General features: G+C 39.2%; 1 protein-coding gene across 3 annotated transcripts in view; it reads left to right on the forward strand.

Annotated features, from left to right (window-relative positions):
* The window catches only part of LOC137285129 (rap guanine nucleotide exchange factor 6-like), a 151,195-nt gene that overhangs the window by 27,528 nt on the left and 107,831 nt on the right, over positions 1–15,836 (forward strand). For all 3 annotated transcript variants that reach the window (XM_067817349.1, XM_067817352.1, XM_067817350.1), the window contains exons 3-4: positions 2,413–2,540; positions 8,517–8,600. In XM_067817349.1, the coding sequence (XP_067673450.1) occupies positions 2,413–2,540; positions 8,517–8,600 (212 nt within the window). The remainder of the gene's footprint in view (positions 1–2,412; positions 2,541–8,516; positions 8,601–15,836) is intronic.

Here is a 15,836-nt window from a genome sequence, read left to right on the forward strand (position 1 = left end):
TGTCAGCATGGCTTACGTTTCAAAGTATCACCCAAACCAGTATGTATAACTAACTCTGATGCAGAGTTGACGTTTGTACATGTGGTTGTCCTAAATATGAAGTTTTCCTTTTCTAAATACAAAGTATTTCCTGACCAGTGCTCCAAATTTGAAAGGGCTCCTCGTTGTAGACCTTGAGGTTTTTCATGGTAAGGGGGTTCGTATAGATATTGAAGGTTTTCATGTTAAGGGGGTTGTTATAGACCTTGAAGGTTTTCATGGTAAAGGGGTTCATATAGATCTTGAGGGTTTCCATGGTAAGGGGGTTGCTATAGACCTGAAGCATTTTATGGTAAGGGGGTTCCTGTAGATCTTGAGGGTTTCCATGGTAAGGGGGTTGCTATAGTTGAGTTGCATGAATGTTCAGTATTCAGCCCAGTTAGGACTTCTTCCTCCCTTGATTGATGACCGTGGTGTTGTGTTAACACTCTGGAATGACTTCACCTGACCTAACACAGCTTCATTGACTGCAGTGTAATCATGCTGGGTGCTTGTTTGCTTCAAGCATTCAGTATGCTCAGATGGTATGGTTTAACAGTGTCAACACTTATAAACGCTTTCATCAATAAAGTCAACATTTACTATCATAAATGCCCTGTTGGTCAGAATTGTTGACAGTGATTATGAAACTGCACAATTGCAATGATTTATGAAATATTCATTATCCCAACATATGGTGTATGAGCCTGTCTTAAATGTCCATCAACAACTTCTAGAGTGTTCATCAACATCTGTAGAGATAATAAAGGGCATGATGATAAATCAGGCATTTATGACCAATCAGCTGTTTAGATTCTCTTACCAGAAATAGTTCATATGATTACAGTATACGACAATTATAACTACAACAACATATGTACAAGTACTCCATGGGGCGTGTAGTATGATTTGTGTGTTTTTGCTGCACAAATTGAATAGCGGATAACAAAAATCTGACACAACAGACTGGATAATTGATTTATGTATTTTGTGTTACCCTGCTGTTGTTGATTGCTAAATAGCAACACTTTTCAGATGCTGTTTCAATGTTGTTACACTTGATGCATACAGGGAATTAGTTCGGTTTCCTTTATTGATATTTAATTATTTAGTTTTGTGGAGATTGCAATCAGTTGTAACATGAAAGCTGTAGGTGTATATGCCCCCTCGAGTTATCTCCCCTTGATTGTTCCACCAATCCAGCTCTGAGGTAGAGGGTAATGTGAAGCTGCAGAGCACTTGCAAATATTTACATATACCTAGCTAATTATCGTGTTGATTAGTTGTGTATGTATAGTGATTTTATATTTATTCAGTGTTTTGTTGTAGCAACTACTTTGGAAGTTTTCACAATGAGTAGCTGCCACCATAAAGATTTTCTGAATATCTTCATGCTTTTGATTCAGCATGTTCAAAGGATCATCTGATTGGGAACCTGTAGAGTTTTATAAAATTTGAATTTAAGACTTGCCTTGTATTATTTTATATTATTTATATAACATACAGGAATTGAAGTCTGAAAGACTTTGGCTTCAGAACAATTAGAAGACTTTGTGTTTCCATTCTGTCAATAAATTCTTTCAAATTTTATAGTCTGTACCAATATGGCAGTTTTTTAGGCCTAAACTGGACATTGCCACTGAGCAAGTATTTTGCATAGTACTCTTTGTATTAATTTAGCTGACAGCTTGATTTGATACTAGTCAGCAATTATTGGAGGTGTTTTTTGTGAAAGGTCAAACTTCCCTGTCAGGAAGTGCTGGTTTGTAGTAACATGTATAAGATGTGCATCTACATTGACATCAGTGTTAAACCATAGAACATATGTGTGATTACATTTCTTTGTGTGTTGTACACAATATGTTGACATGTACATGCTGTTAGGCACAGGGAGTTTTTTTTATCTCCATTGGAGACAAACAATACATCCCACATGGCTGCAAGAAAAGTTTGATTTTTATTATTTCGATGTTGCTGAAATGTTTCTTGAAGCAAAATCAAACAACAGAACTCAATATTTTTCATGAGTGATTAACCAACATACTAAAATTCTTCGTCATGCATGTCTTGATGTCAAGGGGGATACTATTCGCTGTGAATTGAATCCATTTTGGACTGCCAGAATCGTTGATCATAGATTGTAATTGCAGATTTTTCTAGACTATAATTCTTTGTTCACAAGCACATTACCCATGCTTACGCGTTTATGATTTCATATTTGCATTACTGACATTGGAAACTGACACGTAATATTACTGAAATATTTTCAAAGCAGATTTATACAACCTTGTCTTTCACACTTTACTGAAATTGTTCACATGCAATGATGATTTTTTCAAGACATATCCAAGACAGCAGGCATGTTTTATTGATCATTGTACTTTTGTATTCCAGGACTGCAACATCATCTATGCCTACCTCCATGGCATGGAGGCCCTGTCAACTCTACGTGAACCAGCACTCCGATCGCTCTGTCACACCGTCAGATATGAATTCCATGATGCAAATGATATACTATACTGGTATGTATATTTCAGCTGTGCATTTGTGATCAATCGTTTGTATTTTCTAGGGTAGAATTTTTAATGTTGATGTTAATGATGTTAATGTTCTTCAATAACTCATGTGTTGTATGAGGCCACTAATAGGATCAGATGGACGGGCACAGTGATATATTTCTTAATATCCCTGTTGTGTAGATTGATAATCATGATGTGAATCACTGAATTGTCTTGCATAGATTTGATTATTTACAGATTGCAATAATCAAGCTGTAAAATTGCTCTATGCACAACCAACCAAACAAGCAGTCAAATAAATGACTGTAAATAATCAACTATGCTTGTTGTAAGAGGCGACTAACGGGATTGGATGGTCGCTGACTTGGTTGACACATCTCATCGGTTCCCAGTTGTGCAGATCGATACTCATGTCGTTGATCACTGAATTGTTTGGTCCAGACTCGATTATTTACAGACCACCGCCATGGAGCTGGAATATTGCTGAGTGGGGTGTAAAAGTAAACTCATTCACTCACTCAATTACAGGCTGCCATGTAGTGGCGAGTGTATTGCTGACTAAAGGGTTACCTCCCTTAGGGACCCTTGGTTGTGTTGGTCCCCAGCAACCTGTACTGCTTGTAAGAGGCGACTTACAGATAGCATGGATCATTGTTCACAGTATCCATCACTGAATTGTTGGGATCTACAAACTGGTGGTACATTGCACAAATACTGCACTGTTAACGACACGTAAGCTTAAAACAACATTTACTCTTGCACACACATGATTTGCCAGACTGAAAAAAAACGTGGGTGTTCCCTGAAGGAGGACCAATTCACAGTGATCGACACTATCAGTATCCCAGAGTTTAGCTCCTAATGTCACAACACAGATTTTCTGTCAATAACCAGAGCTGGTTATCGCTGATCACGGAATGCAATAACTGAGTCCTGATAATAGGGCTATAAGTGGCTTGTGTGGCATGTAGCCAAATCAAGCTTTCTAGCCACCGCACAAACAATTAAGTGGAGTTGTTGACATCGAAACATCAACAGACAAATTAAGTTGGGGATGCTGCCAAGTAGGTTCCCAAAATAAACCTGGAAAGATAATCCGAGATTAGCCGTGCGTGTTCCTGGTAAAAGGAGACGGATCCTTCACCACATGGCAGTTCATTATCATTTCTAATTCATTATTGATGCTACATGATCTATGGCCATTTCCCCTTTTAAACGAGATGCAATATTCAGTGCACTTAACGACGTATTCAATATCATTATAAATTTGTCTCGGTGACAGGTAGAATGGCATCACACTCAAATGAACTTCAGGTATCATTGTATACATCAAGTAGATCAGGTGTAATTCGTGAAGTACTGAATCTGCTAATAGCATTGTTACTGTAAGCTTTAAAGAGATGTACGAGACGCCAAAGTGTGGATTCAATCCCACTCTGGAATCTATTCAGAGCATGGTGAAGATATTCCTGGTAACACAAAAACTCCCCTTGGCTGTTTCTCATATTTTGGTTCGAGAATAGAGGAATAACATGATCCCAGGTCTTTTATGACGTTTCTTACGCACATGTTGCACTGTTTGACGTGGGCCGTGAGCATGTGTATGACGAACTACAATGCACATGCACACATGCAGGGCACTGGGTATCAGCTGATAGTGGGATGCTACCTTTGAGCAGTTACTGACAGTATTTTGGTATAACAGAGGTGAAGAAACTGAAGAAAGGAGCAAGTTCATCTAAGACTACGAGTAATGTCTGACAGCTAGTTACATAGCCCAGCCTCATACATACGCATAACTTGCTTAGTTTGGTCTTCTGATAACTTGTGGTATTATGCATAGAGAATATATCTCGTGACGTGACACTGTTGATATTTGTATAAAGGTTATGAGGAAATGTTATTTGCAAGAAAAATAATTCAAAGATGCCTTTGCATTCCAGTAGAATTTAGGGTTTGAGGGTAGATTGTAGTAAAGTGGGTTCACTGGATTTGACAGAATTTTACCAGACAAATGGCAGTACATGAAAATGAAACTTCGTTTTGCCTCAAGTAATATATGTATATGAGAATTAGGCAGTCCTTGACTTGTTCATCATATGATTTTATCTGTTGTATACTGAATGTTGTATGTATTAAGTCTAATTAGAAACATGTAAGATGGGGGCTTCAGGCTACTGGCTAAAGAATAACAAGTAATATTCAAAAACAAACCCACATGGATCCATAGTATATGTTTGAGTGAAAAATGGCTAAAACTAAAAGTTGAAGTTTTGCATTTTCAGCAAAGAACCACTATGGACAGATGTGACAGCTGAAACTGTTTAGTGTGTGACTAACAGTCCTGTTGAACAGTTTGCTCCATGTGTGTTAGACTATTCTTGGTTCCTGGTGTAGCACACCATTTCTTCCCTCAGAGAATCTGCCCTGGGCCAAACTTTCCTTGGAGAAGATTTGTCTTAGGATATTCTTTCCCATGGAAGGTTTGGCCTAGGCTACAGTTTACCCGCCTAGACCAAAGTTTTCCCCGTTATTTTGTTATTTGTTTTGTGTTGTTTTCTGTGAAAAGGATGGAAATTCTGGCTTAGTGAGGCTACTTCTTCCCCACCTTTGGTTTTATGATTCAAAAAAAAGGGGGAGATTCTGGTCTAGCCATGCCATGTTGACATCTTTGATTGACATTCTAGAAGTTGGGTAGATGAAGGATGAGGACTGTTTTCATGGATATGCAACTTCTCTATTCTGTATAGGTGAGGTTTCGATATAGGTTCTAATGCCATCACTTGCTTCACAATGTGCCACAGTTGTTTCTTATATCAAAATAGCAAGACCACTTCTTCCCCAACCTTATTTTTTATATCAGAAGGGGGAGATTCTGGTGTAGCTAAGCCATTTCTTCCCCACCCTTATTTTTTATATTGACCCTTGTTTTTATATCAGATGGTCAGATTCTGGCCAAGCTAGGCTACTTCTGTCCCACAGTTGTTGTTATTTCAAAAGGAGGAGATTGTGGCCTAACTTGGCCACGTCTTTGCCACTGTTGCTCTTATGTCAAAAGGGGGAGAAAAAGTTAAAGTAAACATTAAACTGGCAGTATTTTGACTTCAGTGGTGTAGAGATTTGAGTGCATACAAGTTTGATTGGCATATATCTCTAAAACCATCCTGCTGCTGCCAACATTCCTATGAAGACACATTGCATGAGTTATTCAACTGGCCGAATAGTGTCACCAGAAAATTTTAACATGCAATTCCACATTGATGTGTATATAAGATGTAACATACACAGGTTGCTTGGTCTCTTATCATGCTGTTTATGATCTAGTATTTGCTCTATTTATGTATAAATATAATGGAACAATATCACATAAGCCTGTTTACTGATCTATAATCACTTTCGGTGAAGGAAATATGTTTCAGATATCTATGGGTCAAGTATACCCTTATCAAACTTTGTCTTTTTAATTTAGAAAAAGGCACTATAGTGGACTGATAAATAATACATTATTTGATATAGATATTGTGTTGTGTTCATGGGTTGATGTTTACATCTGCTTCCAGCTGTAATATGCCATATTTAAAGCCAAGAGTGAAGGAATAAAATTTTGAATGCATATGGACTTCCAAGTGAAAACTGGATATTTAGTTAAAGTTTCAAATATAGTAATGATTTTGAGATGAGCCAATTTGGATTATGTAGGAAAAAGTAAATTATTGAAAGATAAAGATAAGTAAATGATAATATAAAACAATAGTAATGACGTAATATGTAATAAAGTAAGGGTGAATTTTGTAACATTAAGTTGTGTTTGATAATTTGAAATTAGGGTTTGTATTTCAGTACCCATGTCACAGAGACACATATTGATTCAAAACTCAATTACTAATTTCCTGTTAAGCAAAAGGGCCTACTACATACATGACAATCAGGTTGATGTTTCACGCTTAAATGTTTGGTACCGATGGAAAGAAATATTCCATTTATCTTGCTCATATACCTTAAAAATATTTCCAGATTTAGTTTTCCATTAATACAGTATTGACAATGTCCAAACATACACATGAAAACAAGGCTGGGAAGAAATAGCCTAGCTGGGACGGAATCTTTCCCTTTTGATACTAAAACAAGGCTTGGAAAGAAGTAGCCTTGAAAGTTGATTTAAGGGTGGGGAAAGTTTGGCCTAGGCGAAAGTTATCATGGGGAAGATCATGTCTTGCGGGGTAGGGGTAGGGGTAGGGGTAGGGGTAGGGGAACTTTGGCCTAGGTGAAAGCTTCCACAGGAAAAGTTTGTCCAAGGTCAGAGTTTTCCCAGGGAAGGTTTGTTACATTGGTATCTTTCTCCAAGTTTCACATGTTAAATGTGTGAAGCTTGAAAGGCTAAGGTATTGTAGTTTGATCTTGACATGTCTTCCTAAATTTAAGGGATTATTTTTCAATTCACCTTATAGCCTTCAAAAGCTGTGGTAACCATGGTAGTGGTTAATGTTTTTTTTCATGTTTTGGAGCTGTGTCCAAATCATTGATTTATCAGCTAAACTGAACCTGGTGTTACACAAATTGTTATTACAAGATGCACTGCAATAATTGAATACTTGGGAGACTTTGTTTTTATGAAGTGTTGTCCTTGAAGCTGCATTTACTTGAAAGTCATTTGCAAGGACACATTCATGATCTGCATGGTGTGTGAGAGAGTTAGTCAAGATAATACAAGTGTTAGATGGAGAAAATTGATGATGTAAGTAACTCTGGAGGCGGTGTGACTTTGGCTTAAATGCTGGTAAATTTGTGTAAAGAACTCCCGGGATGAGATGCATTTTACTCCCAGACAATTTCTAGTGAATTCTTTTTGTAATCAGAGGGAAGTATGGAATTATATACCAGACCTTTAGCATGATAAAACATCTTGAGCAGTGCAAGACAGGCAGACTGGAGAGAGAGAGAGCAGCTGCCATAAATATTGTATGGAATGTTCAAGGCATTTGCGGTATAAATATACAAAGCCATTATGGGAATTCATTTTGGTTTCAGTCAGTGAATTGAGGTTGTGTTGAAAACTTCATGAAACTCTTTTATTGTGGTATTTTTTCTCATTATCTTACCTTTCCCTGAAAGCTTCCAAACTCACCACACAATTATATTAGTGGAATGACATTGAGCTCGAAACATATTTCTTCAACCATTACAAACACCTTCTGAAGTTTATAATAGTATCAAGCATGCAATGACCAGGCTATGTTGCCACTGTTGTCTAGTTACAGCCCACATCTAGACACTTCTACCATATCTAGACGGGCGGCAGCTGACATCATAGACTATATACTTCCAGACTTTTATGCCAGTATATATGGAAGTGGAGTGGGTTGTGTCTCTAGAACAAGTTCTTTCAGTAAACACGAAGGTGGAAACTTACTTATGCAAGCGATTGTAGTTTCCAATTGCATTTTGATGCACTTTAATATCCAAGTTAGATTCCATTGGATTTTTGCCGATCTCTAACACACAAAATCTTTCTTGCATATTTTGTTTCCTGAAGTTTGTGATGCATTTACTGCAGGTTTAGTTTCAACCAGAATGGGAATTGTCAGGATGAAACATAGCAGATCTAATATGCTAGAGTTGACAGATAATATGTAGAAAAATATATTGTGAAATCACTGTGTTTGGAGAATTTTCTAAATGAAGATGACTGCTTTTTTGTTTTGAACACCCTTCTTATGTCAGAATGGTGGTTTGCAATTTTCTCCGTTCATACTTGTTTATGTGGCCATTTATATGATAAGAGGACCAATATATAAAACGTGTCTTTAATACCAAAAGGAAAGTTACTGTTTTTAAAGCAGTGGAAAGATTTGATGTTGAAACACCCGTTACATGTTTTCCTCGATTTGCCTAAAGTAGGTACTTAGTTTGTAATCTCAGTTAAGTGTTGATCAGATCCTCATGCTTACACTGATAACTAACAGAAGCTGTGTGTTTCAGCCAAGGGGAGCTGGCCATCTGCTGGTACATCCTGCTGTCAGGGTCTGTGTTCATTGAGGGAGCCATGTTCCTGCCCAGAGCCAGGTAGGTGCTTCATTACACTGATGCTGTTGCTCCTGCAGGTGTTCATTGTTGTCTTCCGACCACTTGCTCTGATCATACAGACCTCCAACTCCTCCCAGCGACCATCATTGTCCCGTTTTACAATCCTCTTATAAGCTTGAGATTCGTAACTATTTTCGTACCATCCATACTTCCTATGTTAGAGTATATGGGGTACAAATGCTATGAGGAAGGTTATGAGATCTTAGGCTTATGAGAGGTTTGTGAAACAGGGCCAAGGGTCATATTTGTTCTAGTACTACTACAAGTAGGAGTTGTAGCTGATACTGAGCCTGAAGAAACAGCTAGGCATTCCTTCCAGCAACCATTTGCCTTGTGATAGTACCCAGTACCAGCAGTTGATACTGAGGAAATGGCTAGGCACTCCTTCTAGCGACCATTTGCCTTGTGATAGTACTCAGTACCAGCAGTTGATTCTGAGGAAATGGTTAGGCACTCCTTCCAGCGACCATTTGCCTTGTGATAGTACTCAGTACCAGCAGTTGATTCTGAGGAAATGGCTAGGCATTCCTTCCAGCGACCATTTGCCTTGTGGTAGTACTAATTATAACTAATTAGTTGCTGAGTCAGCGATACAACAGCGTTATGGGCCCTGAAAGTAAATGGTGCATGTGTCATGAAACTCGTAAACCTGCTGATGTGCAGGACTATATGCGGACATAATATCATATATTTCCAACAAGACATGCTTGTCACCCTGTTTACAGAATTAAGACGCAGTGAGATAGCCCAGTGGATATGTTTGCAGTCTTGTTTTCACTGATGATCAAGTTCAAATCAAAGCGTGATGTTATTCATTATCAGCAAAAGAGAGCTCTGATAAATGCAAGATGTTGTAAAAAGGGGGACAACTCTTATAACCTTATTTGAATTAGTGCTCATCTGAAAATTTGTGTCACGATTGAATGAATGAAGTTGCAGTATAATACCTTCAAATCTTGCCAGGTTTACCATACTGATGGAACCAATCGTTGGAGGATGCTATCATGTGCCTGTTAAATAGTCCATTCATGGTTACATGTTGCCGAATTGAATGTTTCTGGTAACAGAGAGTGGACGGTGATCTCTTATCAAGTTCAGGGGTCAGTGCATCTGTTAGTCCTTTGGCTTGTGGCCATCAGAAACAGCAAACTAGCTGTCATTAGAAGTCTGTGGTCCATGGTGTTCTGTCATGCAATTTTCAAATCCTGATTGTGTTTCTCCTCACAGCTGGTTAAAAGTACAGAGTACCGTTACATGTCATCATCGGATAGACAGCAAGCATTTTACGGAACACAACTTGATATACTGTAAACTAACACCTAGTCTCTGAAGAGAATACTTATTAAAAAAAAATCATAATAAAAGAAATACGATGTAATGAAAAGGATCCCAGAAGCTGTGGAAATCTGGACTTGCCACATTTTCTAGACTTGTTTTGGATTTCTTGAGTATGTGTACTTCAGGGTCTGTATGACCGACTAGATATGTTAATAAGTCAGTGTTCAGGTATAGATCCCTGCTTGATAATGATTTAAGGAGCTGTACCAATGCATTGCTACAATAGAAGTTGGCTTCCATAAATTGTGTCCTCTTTGTCATTTGTCAGTGTCTAAGCATTGACTGTTCAACAATTTATCATTCAGTTCTTTATTGGGTTGATGGTATGTTTCAGCCATCATATAATACTGATAAGGAAATGTGTATTTGCCAGTCATTTAATAGATTTGGCCAGCAGTAATCTTGGCTAGTTAAGGTTTTGGTTGGTCATTTACTTTACAATCTACATTGCAAGTTATACATTTATTGCATATTTTTCTTTGACATGTCACTATTTATGATATTTGTTGCTCTCAGAGCAGTTCAACGAATGTTTGGATAAACCTGACTTAGAGGCATCAAGGCATTTACCTCACATATATTGATGTGTTACTCAGGAAGTATCTGGCCTAAGCTTTATGTTTACATTTTCATAACAGGTATATTGTCATTTTACCTAGGTGTAACGTGTGAAGCCCAAGGTGTCATGACCATGTTACATAGCAGGAATGTTGCTTCAGTTATTTGAAACCCAATTCATTCTCACTGAAAAAATATTGCCAAAAGTGAATCAGATGGTATGTTTTAATTTCATTTTGTCAATTTTACTTGCCGCTGAAACTGTACAAGCATATCATGTCAAAGGAACATGTTTCATTAATGTTGCATCACTTGATGAGTTGTTTTAATCATGTTCCCTCTTATTGCCTCCAGTGATAAACGTTATTCTTAAGATGACGTCTTTGTAAGTTCACTCGCATCAGTTACCAGGATTTATTTGTAACACATCTTGAAAACTACAAGATTGTTAATGCCATGGACAAATGGCAGTTAAACGCTGAATAATTCCTTCATTGTTTTGACACTGTTATTGATGTGTGAAAAGAGGACCTGCCATCATGGCTACTTCCTGTATTTATAAACATAAAATATCGAAGTCGCCTCCAATCCCAAACATAAATGACATGGGAATTTGATAATAACGATGTCACATGTGTTTTTATATCTGTTTTCTACACTTGAGATCTTGTTACAAGAACTCGTTTGAATTACCAAAGTGTGTGTTAGCATGGCATCAAGCGTGAGTCATCGTGTCTCCAAGAGCTGAACCAGGCCACTGCTCTCTCTCCCTCTCATGTTATGAGACCCACATTGGTAATCTTAGCCTTGCTCCTCGGCCCAAGGCTCTATTGAGCATATAACTCACTCTCAGCTGTCAACGCATTAGCTGTGAGATCACCTACTTCAAACTCTTGTGCAAACATACATTAAAACCCTTTCTCAAATACATGATTATTTTTGCATTATTTGAAATGATTATAGTGTTTTATTTACTTTTTAAAGTATAGAGGCTAGCTGATAGTCTTGGGGGATTCCTGTAGCTGAAATTAGCTGGAGAATTTGATCGGAGCTGAGACAGTTTGGCTGAGAGGCCAATATGGCGGCCTTTGTGTTGGTATTTTTTGTCCTGATTTTGGTGATTTTCATTGAATTATTGAATGGTTTACGAATAAATTTTCATTACTGGGTGATTGAAATTGACTGCTTTGTTAGTAATTACATTATGTTTAATGTAAAATGATGATTTTTAGTTTCTTTAAAATGAATACTAATATCATTCCTCTTTTGGTTTTTATCAAGTTTAGGTTTGAGTAATACCCGAATTAGATCTTAATCATAGCATTATTCATTATGCTGAAAATAATATGTGAGTGATTATTATTCGTCTCAAGCAATAATCCCCACTTTGACTTGTCAGACCTTCACAGTGAGTGTATGGGAGAGAAAACAGCATAATTGGGATTGTTCCTGTCATCATGAGACTTGGCCATGGGTAGACTGAAATTGAAGATTGATGTTGGATTCAAAGTATATGATCAATAGATGCATGTAATTGGTTTATTTGTCTTCATCCATGTTTGTGACACTTGACATTGTAAATTTCCATGTTTGTATTCAATATTTATTGTTAGAACACTCGGTGCAGTAATGATGTTCTGTGTATTTGATGTTGACTTTTGCTTAATGGAGGCTAGACTGGACAGTCTGTTGACTGACATCGTGAACACTGATATTTGCAGGTAGAATATGATGAAACGGTCACCAAATCACAGTTCTCATTTATACAAGTTTCACAAACTGTTCTTGAAGGATTTTGTGTGACACTTTCTGCCGAAATGGAGCCTCAGTATACAGGTCTTGGATTGGAGTGGACACACATTTTTAAAGTGAATCTGTCATTGCCTCGTCCAATTAACTATTGTCATGAACCAAATCATATGTTCTTTACTTTTCAGTATTGTACATTTGGTAAAAGTCTTTCATTGTAAAGTCACTGTAGTTTCCAGTAGAATAAATATCCAGTATCCATAGTAGTGTAGGATGAGGTTGTCGCAGTGTTGACTCAGCTGACAGTATCTCATGATGTTGCATCATTGGTGTTCATAGTATCAACCATCAGTTCACAGGCTTGGGCAGGTTTTCAGTGGAAAAGAACATTGTTTATGTCCTCTTAGTCTGCAGATCATGTTAGAGTAGTTATGTGTAATATGTAGATTCTCTCTAGATTTTCCCTTGTCTTGGACTCTCAGACTAGTGGCCATGTCTATCCATAGATAGTCTGATATATGCAGGGATGGTAAACTGTATGTACAATACATGACCATGACAGTATTTGTTAGATAGGGGAATCGGTGGACATTGTAACACTTGAATCAAGATACCTCTAACTTTTCACTTTCAGGCCTAGATAAGGTTGTATCACGTCTCATGCTTACATTTGAACATTGTAATGATTGCAGCTTATCTAAACTTTGTTTAGTCCTATTTCTCTGCAGCAGTTTTGAATAAGACTGTGTTATCAGACTCATTGTAATTGTGAAAAGGTTGCTGGTAACACCATTCTGTGAACATGCTCCAGAGAGTCGTAAGTGTAACACTTCTGATACTATGTTTGATAACTTGTTTTTGAAAGACATTTTTGGGATTATGTTTTTCACATGAAACATATCATTTTCTTTGAGGGGATAGGTTTTATTTCAAGTCAACAATATCTCACTTTTGTAAAGAACAATGTCTGTGTCTCCTGGACAGGTCCTGTGTCCTGGAGTAACCTTGTGTGGTCCCTCCACTGGGGGTTAGACGGGACATATGGATGTGGTTCTACAGGGAGGGGACATGATGATGTGGTTCTATAGGGAGGGGACATGATGTGGCTGTACTGGGACAGGACATGATGATGTGGCTGTACAGTGAGGGGACATAATGTTGTGGCTGTACTGAGTGAGGGGACATGATGATGTGGCTGTACAGTGAGGGGACATGATGATGTGGCTGTACAGGGAGTGGACATGATGATGTGGCTGTACAGTGAGGGGACATGATGTTGTGGCTGTACTGAGGGAGAGGACATGATGATATGGCTGTACAGGGAGTGGACATGATGTTGTGGCTGTATAGGGAGTGGACATGATGTGGCTGTACAGGGAGGGGACATGATGATGTGGCTGTACAGGGAGGGGATGTGATGATGTGGCTGTACTGAGGGAGGGGACATGATGATGTGGCTGTACAGAGAGTGGACATGATGATGTGGCTGTACAGGGAGTGGACATCATGATGTGGCTGTAAAGGGAGTGGACATGATGATGTGGCTGTACAGGGAGGGGACATGATGATGTGGCTGTACAGGGAGGGGACGTGATGATGTGGCTGTACTGAGGGAGGGGACATGATGATGTGGCTGTACAGTGAGGGGACATGATGATGTGGCTGTACAGGGAGTGGACATGATGATGTGGCTGTACAGTGAGGGGACATGATGGTGTGGCTGTAAAGAGAGTGGACATGATGTTGTGGCTGTACATGGAGTGGACATGATGATGTGGCTGTACTGAGGGAGGGGACATGATGATGTGGCTGTACAGAGAGGGGACATGATGATGTGGCTGTACAGTGAGGGGACATGATGATGTGGCTGTACAGGGAGTGGACATGATGATGTGGCTGTAAAGGGAGTGGACATGATGATGTGGCTGTACAGTGAGTGGACATGATGATGTGGCTGTACAGAGAGTGGACATGATGATGTGGCTGTACAGTGAGGGGACATGATGGTGTGGCTGTAAAGGGAGTGGACATGATGATGTGGCTGTACAGTGAGGGGACATGATGATGTGGCTGTACAGTGAGTGGACATGATGATGTGGCTGTACAGGGAGTGGACATGATGATGTGGCTGTACAGGGAGTGGACATGATGATGTGGCTGTACAGTGAGGGGACATGATGGTGTGGCTGTAAAGGGAGTGGACATGATGATGTGGCTGTACATGGAGTGGACATGATGATGTGGCTGTACTGAGGGAGGGGACATGATGATGTGGCTGTACAGAGAGGGGACATGATGATGTGGCTGTACAGGGAGTGGACATGATGATGTGGCTGTACAGAGAGTGGACATGATGATGTGGCTGTACAGGGAGTGGACATGATGATGTGGCTGTACAGTGAGGGGACATGATGATGTGGCTGTACAGGGAGTGGACATGATGATGTGGCTGTACAGGGAGTGGACATGATGATGTGGCTGTACAGTGAGGGGACATGATGATGTGGCTGTACAGTGAGTGGACATGATGATGTGGCTGTACAGAGAGTGGACATGATGATGTGGCTGTACAGTGAGGGGACATGATGGTGTGGGTGTAAAGGGAGTGGACATGATGATGTGGCTATACAGTGAGGGGACATGATGATGTGGCTGTACAGGGAGTGGACATGATGATGTGGCTGTACAGGGAGTGGACATGATGATGTGGCTGTACAGTGAGGGGACATGATGGTGTGGCTGTAAAGGGAGTGGACATAATGTTGTGGCTGTACATGGAGTGGACATGATGATGTGGCTGTACAGTGAGGGGACATGATGGTGTGGCTGTAAAGGGAGTGGACATGATGTTGTAGCTGTACAAGGAGGGGACATGATGATGTGGCTGTACAGGGAGGAGACATGCTTCTTGTAGACCATGACCAGTACACCAATTGTAGACGGTAAACATCCATATGACAACATGAAAGATATGAATCCAGATTTTATGACATTGTTGCACTAACCCTGATGTATTTCACATAACATCTTGAGATAAAACACACCCACAACAAAAACATGACATTTGAATTTTGTTAGAGATGATTTTTCAGATCTTTTTAGAATGTTAAAGTCATAATACAAAACTGGCTTATCAGGCATATTTGGAATGATTTGGACAGTAAAATATAAAGTTATGGACGATATGAAGGAAAGTGGTTTCATCCGAGTTTATCCCTTGAAAGATTTGATTTGTTGGTTTGAGGTTTAGGTGAAGTATATTGCATGTATCTGCAGAGGTAAGTAGCTTAGCCAGACTCAGGTTGTGGAGGAAGTGTTTGGCCACCGTTACATGTGGTACACACAGATCACTTCGGTCCATTTCCTGACCATGTTGGTCTGGGCCTTACCCCAGATGTGAGGCGCAGTCACCACACATCTGTCTGTCACACTGTCCCATAACCACTTTATCTTACCTTCCACACATTCTGCATTTCAAAACCCAAAATTGAGCAAGTGGATGTTTCTTCAAGTTCTGGTTCTGAATCACCCATCTTGGGCTCCTTCAGTTTAGATGGAATTCCAAAATTC

This window comes from Haliotis asinina, chromosome 5 (genome assembly GCF_037392515.1).
Source record: "Haliotis asinina isolate JCU_RB_2024 chromosome 5, JCU_Hal_asi_v2, whole genome shotgun sequence".
NCBI classification, from domain to species: Eukaryota; Metazoa; Mollusca; class Gastropoda; order Lepetellida; family Haliotidae; genus Haliotis; species Haliotis asinina.